The sequence below is a fragment of the Larus michahellis genome, chromosome 2 (assembly GCF_964199755.1).
Source record: "Larus michahellis chromosome 2, bLarMic1.1, whole genome shotgun sequence".
NCBI lineage: Eukaryota > Metazoa > Chordata > Aves > Charadriiformes > Laridae > Larus > Larus michahellis.
Window position 1 is genome coordinate 94,472,031 of NC_133897.1, and position 16,637 is coordinate 94,488,667.

At 39.9% G+C, this 16,637-nt stretch overlaps 1 protein-coding gene across 11 annotated transcripts in view; it reads right to left on the minus strand.

The window, feature by feature from the left end:
- The window catches only part of COBL (cordon-bleu WH2 repeat protein), a 161,425-nt gene that overhangs the window by 13,553 nt on the left and 131,235 nt on the right, over positions 1-16,637 (minus strand). For all 11 annotated transcript variants that reach the window (XM_074576305.1, XM_074576301.1, XM_074576300.1 and 8 more), the window contains one exon: positions 12,219-12,531. In XM_074576305.1, the coding sequence (XP_074432406.1) occupies positions 12,219-12,531 (313 nt within the window). The remainder of the gene's footprint in view (positions 1-12,218; positions 12,532-16,637) is intronic.

Genomic DNA, 16,637 nt, shown 5'->3' on the forward strand with positions numbered 1-16,637 from the left:
GAAATGGTCTGGCTACACTGCGAAGTACGCACTTCAGCCAGGCTGCAGAAAAGCAGTGTATGCCAAGACAAAGGTTTTGCGTGTCCATACAATTTTAAAGCAGACCACTAGCCATCCTGTGCACACACTGTGCCAATATATCTGCACGCCAATTAAATAAAAATTGCACGGCAATGTAAAATAAATACAGTTAAGTACTTTAGACAATCACTCTGCATCCCGAGGGGAGGGAGGGGAGGAGGAAAGACAAACTAATCCCTCGAGAGCTGTTTCTAATGAAACATATCAAGGGGGCTGATTTTGCCAGAAAATAACTCCATGGCTTTTGATGAAGTTGTACAATGATCTAAACCAAGTCTGAAATCAGAACGAGTGCCAAGTGTTGTCTTGGCTTATTAAAAGAAAAAGAAGATGAAACTAAGAAAAATCCTAACAGAAAATAATGAAAATTAAAAAAATACGCATGGCAACCTGTTACACAACAGACCTTCTGTTTCTTAGGAAGAAAAATCTTGACCAGCAGAGCTCTTCTATCTAAATCATTGAAGCTAGGATTTCACACTGGGCAATTCATTGTTTCCAGCCACCTGTTCCTCACCTGAATTTAAGACACTGCTGTCTGTGACACTGTATCTAAGTTTTGCCCTTGTGATCAGCCTATTGAAAAAACAATTTTCCATTCTAGTCACACCTACCCTAACTCTGGTCAAGTGAAGCTGATTTGCCCTTTTCAAGATCAAATCCTTAATATCACAGATACAGTAACAGATGACATATTTTTTTGGTAGTTTTCCAAACACTACTTGAAAAATGCCATTTTTCTGCTGCCCTTTGAGATAATAATCCGAATAAAAACTCAGGGATGTTTCCTGACTTTGATTTAAATGACGTCTAATAGCATAGATTCCTTTTTTGCTATTTTATTGTTTGATTTTTCTCTTGCAGGAGCAACTGAAAGCACATGTTGAAGCATTACATGTTTTATTTTACTTTATTTTATATTTATTTATTTTGCATTCATCTTTCTTTTCTTTATCTCTTTTGTAACAGTCCTGGAACCCAATTCTTCTACTTGCACCTAAACTGTCTTGTACTTACAAAGCTGAGTTCATCTATGTGGGATCAATGAAAACAGCAAAACACATCTGCAAGGAAGCCTTCCAAAACTTTTTTCAGATACACATGCTTTTTCCTAAATAGGGGTAAATTCAAGGCGGCAAAGCTACACATGTGCCGAAGTGGTTTCCTAAATTGGAAGCTAAGCCAGAAATCTTTATTGGTTGTTTAAATACAGAGGAGGAGACACAGTGCTCTGTGACTGAAATACAATCTCTTCCAACATTTGCCACTGAGATGAGCTTTGACAGGCCCTGAACATCCCCAGAAGCCAACGCGAACCGATGATGCTCAGGCCCAGCACCCACACTGCAAGACTCCTGCTAAACTGAGTTTTCCCCCTGCTGGATTCAGAGAAACGTGGCACCAATCAGTCAAAATCTCCAGCAGAGGCAACTGGTGCTGTAAGATTGCAATCCTACTGTACCCTGAAGCATACACATACACATACACACAAATCAATGAGACCGCTCGTCTGAGCAATCTGACTAAAAGATTTACGCTCACTGCAGCATTCAGATTGTGATACAAGTCTGGCAAAGAAAACGCTCCACTTGAAGGCGGTAAAAAGAATGAACCAACTGAATTTCATATTGGTTTTGCAGTGGAAAGTTTTCCAAAATTAATAAAAAATACTTGCTCTCATCCGAGTGCACTTTAAACCAATGTATCTGCAAACTCAGCGAGAGCATTTTTGATGAGAGAATCATTCAAACTGCACCAGCTAAGCAACAAGTCTGTCCAGCGTGGAAGGCAAATACTGCTTTCTCCTTTACAAAGCTGGTCTTGTGGGATCGTTGTCCACAGCTGGAAGCAAATTACCAACACGCATTGCAATTCTTTTCCTAAGGTGCTGTGAAGAAGTTGTTTCCAAAACCGTCGCAGAAAAATGTGTAAACCCATATCTATCAGAGAATAAGGCCTAATTTCAGGAATACCATGCCAGCTCACCGCCTTTTTGTACCTTGATTGTATCTTTTTGTCTATGGCCCAACTGTTCTACAATACAGCCAAAATCTGTACTACTAAGGTTGACCGTGCTGGGCTTTCTCCAGGAAATAAGGGAAACTATCAGCTTGAGTATTTTATGGGTAATTTATCTAGGAAAACATAATTGGGACTGGAACAGGGATTCCTGGGCTCCAAACAAGCAGTGTGCATTCATTGCACTGACCAGCTCTTTTCTCATGTCAATCAATAGGAATCTTTCAATGACCCTTACAGCAAAATTATCTTCTCCTTGATGGACGCAACAGTCGGCAGAGGTCTCTTTCATTATCCTCTGTGCACTTATGCAGTGACTATACGTAATTTGCCTCTCAATCTCTGCTTCAATCTCCTTATCTAGACAACTGGGATAATATCCAATTCACAGATTTTCTTCTGAAGGAAAGAGAACAATGCAGTAAAAATGAAAGGATTCTTATTTGCTTTTACAGAAGCAGCTTCAGAAAAAGCAGATCTTTTATTTTGCATTTCCAAATTCCTAAAAGAGCTATTGTTCAATTCATCTCCAAACTTACCTACAAAGCAAGCCAGAAGGTATAGATTAATCACAGGGCTCTTAAAATTCTTAGCGTTGGAAATTTAAAATGTGATACATGTTTTGTCAGGTGAAGGTCTGGTAGTTTCCAGTAGCTCACATGATTTATATATACGCCTAAGAGGACTCTTTCTCACAACAGTATCTGGGAAAGGAAAACAAAAGGGCCTCTAATTTTTTTTTTCATAGCCTTCTTCCCTTTTAACCCTATACACTTTTCTTTTGTTGACAGCTCTGTTTTGGCCAGAATCCAAGAAAAATATGACTTATTCCGATACCATGTTTTATACTCTGGATAAACATTACCAGTGGTATTTTCTCACACACATTTTTTGACTTAGGGAAGAACTTGATAACCTTTACAGTGCCTTTCTGGTAAAATGTGAGGCGCTAAAAATACAGCAGTGGTAAGCATTTAGCCCAAGCTCAAAATGGCAAATGCGCATGGTTTCTGGAAGTCTGCGCACTCCTTACTTATATAGATTAGCAGAGATTTGTGCAAGAGCACAGAATGGAGCAAAGTGACTACTAAACTACAGCCTTTAGGGCTCCACTGAGTACAGGCTACAATGCACGACTCCTCAGCAGTCATTTGAGCAGCTGGAGACGAAATAAAACTTACAGCAGCATTTCATCAAATTAGTGCCATGGGAGACAGACATTTATGAGAAAGTTTACATTCTAAAAAAGAGAGAAAATTCTCTGGTGAACCTAGCTGGAAATGCTGCGTTAAAAAGAAATGCAAACCAGTGGTAAGACAATGGATTTGCAATGACAGAAGCCGCCATTTTGTTATAACTAGAGCAGCTTTACCTGGGGGCTGCAAGTGATAAAACTGACCGAACTGTCTTTGAGCACTTGTGAGAAGTTCTGGTGAGCTCCATGTATGATACCAGAGGCAGAGACCACAACTCCCACCATGTTTAAATACAACACAGACCTATGTAAACTGCAGAGAAGGGACTGAGGAAGAGTCTAAACTTGTGCACTTGGTGCCATTTGAAATACTGTAGGATATTCAAGACATCTGTCTTGGGCTGGCAGACATAATATGGAAGATAAAGAGACCCATGTCCTGCTGGAGTGGCAGCACGCAAGAAGAAACGGCAGTAGACATCTCTCAGGTTAACTGAATGTGACCTGAAAGTCTCATTCATTTTGCAACATCTTTGCTGTATCAAAAGAGTTGAGAATATGGCTCCACTGAGCCTGTTACCAGCTAGGGAGGGAAGACAGAGCAATTGCAAAAAACGTAGGCAAATCCAGACAGGCACACTGCGCACGGATGCAGTGACTGCTGTGAGGCAGTTCAATGGACATTGAGAGCATTCAGCTTCTCACATGGTGCCTTAGGCAGCTAACACGGACTGACCAACATGGAAAGCTGATACGGTTACTCCAGACTGAGCTTTGGAGCATCTGGGCTCCTTTCCCGGCTCTGACAGTCTTCTCAGTCTGATACCGGGGAGTTATGTTAACCTGCCTGTGTGTATCCAAATTTGTCCTCTCAAAATGAATCCACAATATTCTCTTCTTACAGAAATGCTGGAAAGAGAAATGTTTCTTCCTTGGGCATATACCAAGGTGGGTGTTAAAGAAGAGACTGATGCCGAATGATTTTCAGTTGTAGAAAGTATGGCTGAAGCCTTTTGAATACAACTTTCTATTCAACCAGGCCAGAAAGATGGCATTAAGTAAACTCAAAGTGTTTATATATTTGTTTTTGTGAGAGATGCAGCAAAGTACTCTTCAAAGGTGCAGGTAACTATTTTCCAGATTAACCAATAGTTTACAAAATCTTAGGGACCATTTTTCCATTCTTTGCATTTCTTAGGCAAGATGACTTTTTTCTATTTCTTTCCAAGGAAGGAATATAACAGCAGCAGGAGAGCAGCTAGTTTAAGCGGTGGACTTTCTGGTCTCCTAAGCTACGATCTGACCGGCGATATTTTCCATTTCTGCTGCCTCCTGTGAACTTGAGCATAAAGTTTTAATGTTCAAATGACCAAAGCCTGTTAAAATGCAAAATTTGTAGACTGAACAATCAATTTAGGACTGGTTAGATAGCAAAGTCATCACTTGTCTTTGATGCAAAACAAAGCTGCATGTACTTTTTGAGAGCAAGGTATAGGTATCATTTCCATTCCAAGTTTCTTTGTGTTCCGTTTCTAGTTCTGCAGCACTGCATCAGACTTGCAAATGTCTTTAGACTGCATTTATATCTGTGCTGAATAAACATCATAAGAGATTGAGTTAAACTATTTTCCAATCCTGGAACACACAGGTCCAGTGGTGCCTTCAGTGCCTTCGCTACCCAATTAAAAAAAAAGAACTTGCAAATATAGATGAAGGGGAAAATGAAGTAATTTTTCAGCAGCTGCTGGGTTTATGGTCCTTTTACAGTCCTCCTCCATGGCTACTGGTCAAAAATCTAAATAGAAAGCAAATGAAAATGCTTTTGCTTAGTATCGTTTTGTGTTTTAATGCTAGAAATCTCTAAGCTTGTTACATAGCAGGGTGATTTAAGCTTCCAGAGTCCCCCGACACATGTCATTTCCAGGGTCCTGCTGCATAGGCAGCAGCTTGTAGTTGCTATACAGCTGGAAGCATGCCCCCACTCCCCCCTCCTCGCACGGGCGTCTGGCAACAGCTTCTCAACGGGAAAGCCTGCAGGTGGACAGCATTGCCAGGAATAGTCAGGAAAGGGGACTAGCATGATTTAAATCTTCATACAGCCACATCACCCGTGCAATACAACACTGCAAGTTCAAAGATGGCACAGTGAGGTTAAATAACTTCTCCTGGTTTACACAGAAAAATAAAAAACAGAGCAAGGACCTGAGCCTTTCTCTCCTGGAAGCCAGCACTACACCTTTAGCAACCCAAGCTGCTTCCTAACGTGTAAAATATTCTGCAGCTCCAAAGCACACGGCATTTTTAATTTGGATTCCTGCTCTATAATGACTGCGAATATCTATTACTTAACCATAATATCATTAGTATCTTCCCTCCATGAATATCTGCCAGCAAAAAGTGCACGACAGTATCCAAATTTAAAGAGTTTTCTGGAACAAGGGGAAAGGGAAAGCCAGAGATAAGGAAGGAAATTAGCAAAACTATGTAAGAAGCAGAGGCTTGCAAATCTGTCAGACATCTGGGTCTTAATTAAGTAATTTTTCATCCCTGAAGTTCTCCCTGTTGCTTTAACTCTTTATCTACTTTCCTCCCCCTTAAAACTTCATTTCTATTTTCAAAAAAGTAAAACATGTGCCTACCCAGCTAAAATAAAACCTACCCTATAGAAAAATAATAGAATAAAACTTCCCCATATTTCTCAGAGATAGTTACAAGTGACATATAATTATATAGAATGTGTTTGTGCACAGAGATATATATAATACATACATACGCTATTTTTCATGACTGCTTTCCTTCCTGCCTGCCTTCTGCCACTCACTATTATATTTTTATTTCCTCTGACCAGCTTCATCACCGAATTCTCTCCAGCTACTGTCTTCTCTTTCCCTGCTGTCCTTCCCAAGAGGAATATAAAACCTTGTAACATTTCAATTTGAATGGGCTGAAAATTAAGCAGAACAAGTTCATCCACCTCTATCCTTTCAAGCTTTTGTTTTAAACTAACTTACCAAAACCCTAAAGTTTTGTAACAAACAGCGAGTATTTCTCAGGTTGGTAATGAAGAGGACCCTTCTCCTCTCAGTAGCTTCAACTACCCCAACCAGAGCCAAAGGTAACAAACTCTCCCAAGAGGAAGGGAGGAAATAAGATTATCCCTGTCCAGATCCACAGCATGAACGGATCTCAGAAGGGTTCCCCCACCCCCACCCTATGCCCTCCACTAGCTGTACGTGACAAAATATTCTGCTCTCATGGCTACTGAAACAGAAAATCAAGGGAGGGGAAAACCCCTTTCAGACCTTTGGAAAGTATTTTATCTTTTTGTCCCAGACAAGTCTGTATTTATTTAGCTTTATAACTGCCAAGTTCCCTTTACATTTTAAAATACTTCTACTTCTTAAATATTTCAATACATTTTAAACTTTCAAAATAAATAAAAAAAAAGTTTTATATTTTGAAGTGGTTTTTCTGCTCTGAGAGAAGCTGGTGAAACTACTCACTCTTAAGAGCCCTTTTAAAACCCTGATTTCCATTGCCTATAACTTTGAGAGATTATACATCTTTGCTAGGTGGCAGTCCAAATGCAATAATTTATATCATGCCCATGATCATTCTATTGTTATGTTTCAGCCAAAATGGTTAAATGTCTTCCAAGAATAGAGTTTGGAGGAAAAGGAGAGCTGCCTTCTTATACATGAAATGCTATTTAATGCTCAGTCCTCTGAAAAAAAGAGGTCCTGTGCAGTCTAACTGGTCACTAGTCCGCCTTGACTCTCTGCGCATCAGCTCTCCTTCTCTAAAATACGATAAAGCCACTTTTTCAACTCATGGGAGTACTGTGCAGAGAAATGAATTAAAGTCTGCACGGCACATGGATACTAGTGTAATGAGTAAGATAAAAAGAACAAAAGGAAATTAAAAATCCTGTCTCCGGAAGAGAATTTGAACTGAGAGTGAACAGTGGCATACCTGCATTTATTAATTGAGCTCTGAAACTTTGAAAGAAATAAAACAAAATAGCGCATGATCACTTTAACTAGAGACTTTATCAGACTGCACAAAAGGGGGGCAATTAAGGTTAAAGGGGGGAATCTAAGGTTACACAGACAGCCTTAATATTAATGTTACCTAACTTTGAGTGCGTGACCTAGCATCCCTAATAATTTTATTTTAACATAATTTTTAATGTGTAATTATTTATAAAGCTCCAGACAGTAGGTGCGCATGATGCTTTATAGGCATATAAAATTGTCTGATCCCTGCCCCTAGGAGCTTGCGTGATGACACCACACAAGGGATGGGAAAGGAGGGGGTATGGGAGGACAGAGTTGCAACACTGTGAGATCATGAGATGTACTTACTGCTACATAAGCAACATTTCAGCTTCTCTGTGGTTTTCTTGTTACTCATTTAACACTATATATTAAAATTTGGTGAACAGATACATAACACAAAGAAATCAACCGTAAGGAAGGATATGAAGAAAGAGAACTATGTAGTACAGTGTTCAGAGTCAGCAGTTAATATTAAAACATCCACAGCCAAACATTGCATGTAGTCAATTATTTATATAGGGTTAGCCCTTGGCACCTCCAGCTGAGGTCTGGATTCTGCTCCACCAGGCGCTGTACAAACATATTGTGAGATATGATAGCTGCGTTACGGGTTTTACTGTAAAACAACAGTCAGTGGCTGAAGGGGATACCAGAGGCAGAGAGACAAAGATGGTTTAACAGGTTACAGGCAGAGCCAAGGGTAGAACTGAATGGTTTGACATTTGATTTGATACTCTACATGCTAATTAATACGTGTATTTGGATTAAGATTGCTTGAACAAGAATGTCAAACCAAACCAAAACAAAACAAAGAGTGCACTTGCAAGTGGCTCCCATGTACTGGAAAACAAAACCATGGAGGAAAGACCCCAGCTTGGAAACCCTGGAATCCGGGGACCTTCTTGTAGAAATTTCTGCATCTGTGCTCTGGGAACTGAATGAGATTTGAGCTCTGCTGTGGTTGTCATTTCTGCATGTGCAAAGCCCATGGTACGTGCCATTTCCCACCCGGCCATACTATTATATGCTGCTACGTGCAGACAGACCTATTGCTTGTTGAAGACTGTACCCTTAAACGCTCACAACTTTCCTTGACTTCAGCAGCAGACGAGGTGCAGACCCTGCTGTGATATTCTAAGGCTACCAGGCATTTCAGCTACACAGAGACCATCCAGCCCACCCAGTAAACAATTCCAGAAACTCTAAGGAAAATTACTTTAAAAATAAACGTACAATTAACCAAAATAAGCAATGTGGCAAAATATTCTTGATCTCTCGGAGCACAGGCTAAGCCTCTGGACCAAACCTAGGTAAGAACTGTGGACTTGATTCCGCTCTTCACCGCAGTTCTTCACAGTGCATTTGCAAAATAGCTCTTGGACTTTCTTATAGCCCTTCACACTCCAAATATAATTTGCTTCCATTTTAAGCACACTTTTCTCAGCCCACAGAGTACAAAATGATTTTAGTATACAGCATTATATATCCTTAGGAATTAGTTATTTCAGTGGGTGAAAAGCTCAAGTTTTAGTCAGCTTTACAATTTAAAATAACAAGTTAAATATTTCCATTATTCTTATTACCCTTTTTTCCCCAAGCCTCAGCCAAATTAGTCACTAAATAAAATTTCTGGCTTGAGTGGAGCTCAGACTCAAGGAGGACTCCGACTCACTGCTGCTAAACACCGCTACTTTAAAGTAGCGACATGCTCTCCCAATTTCTTTGTTCTTATCTTCCCTTTAGAACTGAGTTAGATCTTGGTACCTGGACTAGAAGAAGATACAAAGGCATGAATAAACTCCATGTAAAATTTTCCTTTAAGTTTTGTAGCTTATGAAACATGTTTAAAACTCAGTAATGGTTGGTATCAATTATTCACACGAACTGCACTTCGACTTGTCTGCGAATTTAGGAAGCTGAATTGGTCCTGAAAGTAGCCCGTTCTTACATACATATATGTAATATGTATACATAAATACATTTGTATACATACATACACAGATACTACATACAATCTCAGAGCTCCTAATAGATTTTATTAGTGGGGTGGCAACTTTCTGAGAGTGGAAGTTGAAACTGATGTTCTTCAAATTTGGCTGTACTCAAGACCGTACCCAAAATTGTACTCAGAATTGATTTACATCCCACAAAAACAAGAATTTTATACAAATAGGTTTAAAAAAAGCTCCTTTTTTTTTTCCATTCCCTCTAAACTTAGGAAGTGGCTTTTGAAAACTTAGCAAGTTGACCTCAAAAGGATTTAGATGAGCACAATTTTCAAAGCTGGTTTGTTTACAAACACAGGTTAGGAGTGGAACTGGATTTACATTCAAATATTACTGGCCTGTTCAGAGCATAAAAGTTTAAAAGATATTACTACCAGCATCGCTGATGTGGGAATCTAAAGTCATTGCTGACGTAAGATTAAAAGGAATCACAAACGTTAAGTTCCTGCTATACCCTAAAACTGATCTGAAGCAATTTTGCTGTCCCAGAGCCTAAAACATAAATAGCATTTATGAAAAATAACTGCACTACCCAAACAACAGTAACTGTCTCCTATTTCAGTCCAGACCCACTCTTTTTAAATGATGGACATATTAGATAAATACAGAATATTTAGCACAATAAAGTCACAGAAATTATTAAGTTGGAAGCCTAGCCCAACGTCCTCCTCTGAGCAGGGCTAATTGCAAAGCAAGACCAGACTTTGCCTGGCTGAGTTCTGAAAACCTTCAGACGTGGAAATTCCTTGACCTCTCTGGGCAACCTCTTCCACTGCGCAACCGCTCCTGTTTTGAGGAGTTTCCTCGTGTTCAAATTTTATTTCCAGCAGCTGGTAGCGGTTGCCTGTTGTCCCTTCACTGTGTACCCCTGAGAAGCCTCATAGTCCTTTTGTTTAGGGCAAGACTGCAATCAGGTCCCTCCTTACCCACATCACTTTTGCAAGCTGAACAACCCAGTTGCTTCCTCTCCCCCTCATACCTCATGTGCTCCAGCGCCCCAGCCCCTCATAGTGGCTCTCCTCTGTACCCTCTCTCTTGAATTGGGGGCCGAAGACTGGACACCGGTACTAAAGTACCAGCCTCGCAGGGGCTGAGCAGGGGGAGTAATGACCTCCCTAAATGCCATGGGCAGTACACCACACTATCTTTCCAGCTTCCACCCCTTTGGCTCAACAAGACCCCTGAGCAGCAGTCCTCTGTCCAGCTTATGAAATCTCCCATTGTCTCTTCTATGGGCACTCTTTCCAACTATTAAAAAAATTGTGTGTTTGTGTGTCAAAGGAAAATCTCAATGCAACGTACAGAATATGTATCTTTGGCTGAAGTGAAAGATGGAGAGAATACTGACTTCCAAGAGGGAGCGTGTCACTTAATGACCTGTGGCCAATCTTTTATTTGACTAAAAAAACCAGAAGTAGTACAAAATATTTTTCGCTGATTAGGATTGTTCTTACAAGGCTTTGCTTTGATGTTGTTGCTCAACATCTTTCCTCCTCACTCAACGCGCATGTGTGTTTTCCTAACCAGTTTAGATCCTGTGTTCTGTGGACAGTTGGGATTGCTTAGTTAACTTACCAGGCCCAATCTAAATCTACTGAAATTAATGGGTTGCTTTTTTGGATCAGGGCTGGAATGTTAATTGCAGTTACTATACTAGCCTATCTAATCCTCCAAATAGAGACTGCATCAGGACCTAAGAAACTGTAAAAGGACAAACCACGAGAAAAATGTTTTGTTGAGCAATTATCTGCTCGAGGCTTGATCTTCTCCCCATTGATGTTGACGGATAAAGAAAAGCCCTGAGATCACTCCAATAGGTTAAATACTGACTTTAGCTTAATTTATCCCTAATTTATCGCCCACTGCATGATCCAAGATGAAGTTTTCCCTCAGAAATGCGTGGAAGGAAATAACTAGGTCATGATACATGCTCTTATGAAGGGGCTACAGATCAGCAGCTGAATGGAGAGAGACCAGAAAGCACAGACTTTGTGTCAACTGAGAATTCAGAGGAATTTCTGGCCCCTGTCCCATGACTCTGCAGCATCACACAGAGCGGATCCCTGTCAGTATTACCAGGCCACCCTCCTTGCTGGAGGCACCGCTTCCTATTTGGCCAGTTTATATTTGCGAAGTCCTATAAATTTTGGGTTCCCTTTGCAGCCCTGCCACCAACTATGTGAGTTTTGGCAAACAAACAGTGTCAGAGTCACTTGTGCTTGAAGGCAGCTTCCAGTTAAATTCCAGGTTCTTGTATTTTCTTGCAAAAACTGCAGGAAAATGTTTGCTTATGAAAAAAAAAAGGAAATATGCTGAAAAAAACCCCAAACCCAATGTATAATGCCAGTGGAGGTTAGCATTAGGTGAACACATATATGTATGCACACACCCACAAACCAATCCCCAAATTTCACTGAATACAATCCTTTTCCACCTGGCTTTCGGTGGCTTGGATTTTTCTGTTTGATGAATTTTCCATTTTATGACCTGCATGTCATTTTTCTAGATCAATATATAGTAACATTTTAAGCATTTCATATGCTATCAGAACTACCAAATAAACCAAACTGTAACAAAATTATTTCAGAGTTCTTAGAGAAATTCACTCTGGAGGGCAGCAAGCGGTCTTTTGCAAGAAATGTAACTACAAGTTCAAACAGAAAAGTGACCTTTGCCTGTTGCTACAAGTATGTCCCTAGAGGGGATTTGGCAGTGAACTTTTCACTGGGAGGAGTCACTTGGCATTGGTACTGGTTTATGAAAGAGCAGAAGAAAGTAGAAGTTGGTTTTCTTAAATGATTCCCTACAAGGAGGACGTGCAAGATATTTTTGAAGAGCTGGTTGCAAATAAATTTTTACCTCTGTGGAACGCTGTCAGATCCCACGCTATCGCTGTAGGCGTTCTTTAAAGCGTTCTTCTCTGTGCCACACACCGCATCTGCCTCAGCTGTGTCCATGTAGCCATTGATCAGCTTGATGTCTCTCAACTTCATACTGTCATTTTGTGAATCCAAAGAGACAATGTCGGATGGGGAGCTCACAACACCTGAGTCTTCCGTGGTGTCCTCAGATGCAAAACAGCTGCTTTCTGATGCTGTTTCTTCCATCTCTGATAGCTCCAGAACCGTGTCATCCACTACATAAACATTATCATGTGCAGGCAGCAGGCTCTCTAAATGAAATATAGCAAGGGAAGTTAGCTGAAAGTCATCAGTACATAAATCAAACACAGAGCTATTCCTTTGGAATTGGAAAAAACACATGAAATACATTAGAAATAGTAGGATGGAGCTCAATATTTGTATATAGGGTAAAGATGATTTGAAAAATGATAAAAATGTTGTCCTCTTCTACTTTTAAAAAGGTGGTTTGTTATACCTGTCCTGCAGAGTTTGTGTTTTATAACTTCATAGCAAGTCAGTTTCCTTACTTTTATGAAGAAACAACTTTCCAGGGACAGTTTGTTGGGGAATTAGATCAAGTTTAAATGATGTGGTGCAAGAAATCACTCCTGTTATTGCTTCTGACAACGTGATCTCATTTTTCCTTCTGCCATGCTGCCAAACAGATCATGACATTTCCAATACGAAGTCTATACACTGGTAAAAATGGGCGGCATTTCCCAGTCAGGACACTGAACTGGTAAATTGGATCTACTGCTGTCCCACTGGGTGCCACTTTTTTTTACCACCCTTCAATCTCTATGCATTAAGTGGGAGAATACCAATCATGTCTTTTTTAAAGCATACATAATCTACCAATAAGTGTACAGAAAATTAGACGCTACTATGCTTAAAGCAGAACCTGTTCCAACATTTAGTCATTTATAAAGGATATCAAGGGATATGTCCTTTGCATGTTTAACTCTATTAAAAGTTGTAAATTTTGAGAGAAAATTAGACACAGTACAATTTTTCATACTTTGTTTTAGTTTGGTTCCTATGAGCTACTTGGGTTTTTGTTTGTTTTGTGGGTTTTTTGGTTAAAAATACTATTTTGTTATTTCCCTTAAGAAATGTACAACTCTAGACTCCATCCTGCAATTATGCCTTTAAAGGGGAACTCCCAACAAGGTCAATAATTTCAATGACTGAAATTATTGAGTGACTGAAGACAGAATCAAGCCCTTCTTCTGATCAAAAGGAATCAATAAAGACTAATCTAAATGTTTAATTTGGAATTATAAGTGTGTTCCATTCTCTTCTTCAACCTCAGTAAGCAAAAGGAAGATTAAACAATGGTTTATGGTCTGATCCTGCAGACACTTGTGGTGGATATTAATTATATGAGAAGTCCCAGGTCTACAAGTGTGACTAAGATTAAACATTCACTTGACTGTTTTTTAGGGTCAGAATCTACAACTTTTGAAGCATACATGAAACTATAGCTCAATAAAAATGATCAATGGACAAAAATACTTCTGTATTATTTTGTGTACACAAAAGTATTTTCTTCAAATCAGAGAACTGAAAACGACTTTGTTAAAAAATGCCATAGAAATAATTTTGTAAGGGTGTAGCTTAGCAGTGAAGCTTTGAGTACAACTAAAATAAAAATCAAACCAACATTCTCCTTGACTGAGGTTACAAGATGCCATTAAGTACTGAAATTGATTTCTGACAGCAGAAGCAATAAAACTCAGAGGGTTACAAATCAAGATTAAAGTTGTAAGTGCTGTCAAGCATCAATATTAATGATGGAAGATGATCCAAAGACTCTATTGTGACTTTGGAAGTAATATGACTTGATTTTTTTGACCTTATTTTCTATAACTTTAGCTCTAGGTTCCAGATTTAATCCAAGAGATCGTTCCATCTAAGAACAGCAATTACAGGAACTAAGTGTGTGTCACTGAATGGATTAGAGTAGGCTCATGACAGAACTACAGTTAGGAAAACACCAACATCAGGGAGAAATATGAATAATTTGACATTAAATACCAAATAATAACCCCCCACAAAAATAGACAGTAAATGAACATGTAAGCGTATATGGCCTGCTTGGCTTTCAAACAAGCAAAAATCCCCAGTAACAACGAACCACCAAAGCATCAGTAAAAGCTACAATACGTTAAGAACAGAACAAAGTAGGATAGCAAAGAAATAAATTTAAAGAGTGGAAGTTGAAGACTGGAAGCGTACAGGAAGATTTTGAAGTAATGCACAATGCAGTATACCTTGATGCAAAGAGACCTCTATATACAGGCCACATCTATTGTCACCAGGATGCCATAAATCACCTCCACAATACAGCTGGCACAGCAATTTATAACAAAGTACCTACTTCCAGTTCCTGACATGAGGATGGCAGGCTTTTCCTCCCTAGCTGTCTCTCTCACTTCCTCATCCTCTTCTTGCCTGCAACTTGCCTGCCTCCAACTATTTCCTGCATCTTTCTGCTTGGGGATTTAGATCCTTTCGGTCATGCAGTCCTACTTGTCTACTGTAGTAACAACACTTGAGTCTCTCCCTGATATGATTCAGCAAGCTGCTGTACAGCAGAATCGCCATCCCCCAGCCCATTCTTCCCACATATTGACAAACAAAATGGAAATCAATTCTGTTATTAGCAGGATCCACGTGTGAATCAATCCTTATCTGCTATGTCTGGATCTTGGCAGCTGAATCATCCAGTCCAGTGTAAGAGCCTCCTCATTCTACAGCAGTTTCATCCTGAAGCACAGAACTACAGAAAGACAACTTTCTATTCAACGATTAAATTCCCTATGGTCAAGCAAAACCAAAATGTCCTCCTTTCTTCAAGCCTACCATTTCGTCAAAGCGCTTTCCTAATCTTTTATCTTCACTGAGAAGATCCCTTAATTTTTAACACAGTTAACACATGGCACCGAACAGAGTCGCTGGCTGAGGCAAACCCTTTTGATTGCCACTACTACTCATCTGAACATGAAAGCACACATATAAAACACGACTGCTACAGTTCTGTGTCATGTTAACAACCTTGTTTCAGCTAACAGCATCACTAAAACACCCCTCTCTTAAAGTTGAGCCATCCTTGGATGTATTAAGTAAAAATCTTTTCTTCCTTCTACACACGCTTGATTAAGTCTCCAGTGGTGCTAACCGAAGATGGATGGGTATTACTGGGTAACAATACATGAAATGAAAAAAGCCTACCTCAACTTTACTGAGTGGTCTTGACTCCAGGAGTCAGAAAATACCTTTTAAAACTTTCTAATTCTACACAGAGAACTGGGTAACACGCAGTAGTAGATGTGATTCTGCCTTGTGATTTTTGCACGTTTTTTCTCAGAGGGATTGCACAGGCAGAAAACCACCACACACTAAGCACAGTGTGATCACAGCAATGGCAGCTACAGAGGTTAGTTGCTGGTCGAACAAAGAAAAATCTCAACATTTGTTTCTCTCTGTCATGCCACTGAGAAGATTTCAGTACAGGCTCTGATCTTCAATGCCTCATGTAGACACATGCAGTTTAAGAAGAATATTCAGCAAGTACTTCAGGCATGGACACATAAATAACAATTGCCACAGATAATACATTACCGAAACACTGCTGTACCTCAGAAGACTGTCTGCGTTTCCAAATATATAACAATGCCAAGATCTTTTTTTCAGTAAAATGTGACCCCATTCACTGGCTTCAGGTGGGGTGTGATATTGAAAAGAGTGTAGAACTTGGCCCACGGTCTCCGAGTCATACTGAAATCTCCGTGGGGCGCCTCGCCCACAAGTAAAATTGGAGAGTATCCCTCAATGTCCTGCATTGCCGCTTACCTACATCCTGCTCCAGGTTGCAGACTGTGCAAAGCCCAAGGCAGCGCCATACCAGGGACCTCCCCTGCTTAGCAGCAGCAGCACTGTCGCTGCACAATTAGGTCAACCACAAGTTACAAAGGCTTTCTTGGGGGGGGACGGGGACTGGGACGTCTGTTTGCAAGAATGTTGCCCGTGATCATCAAGAGGGAAAGAGGAGAGTAGCTCATCAGTAAAGAATGTGAGCTTCTTGTTTAACACAAAACAGATCTTGTCGCTTTAATCTCAATAGGCTGTAAGTAATTAGGAAAACACTGAACTCTGAGTTTAGAGGAGTCATATCTGCACTCGTGCAGTTTGATATCTCATATATGTACACATTACTCATACGGAATGCCAATGATGGGGAGACAGATAAACCTCACCTGGTTTAAATGCTAATCAGCACTTTCAGAAATGAAGATATAATTCAATAAGCGAAGACTACCATGGCTAAAATACTCACTTTGATTACTACTATGGAAATAACCACCAACGACCT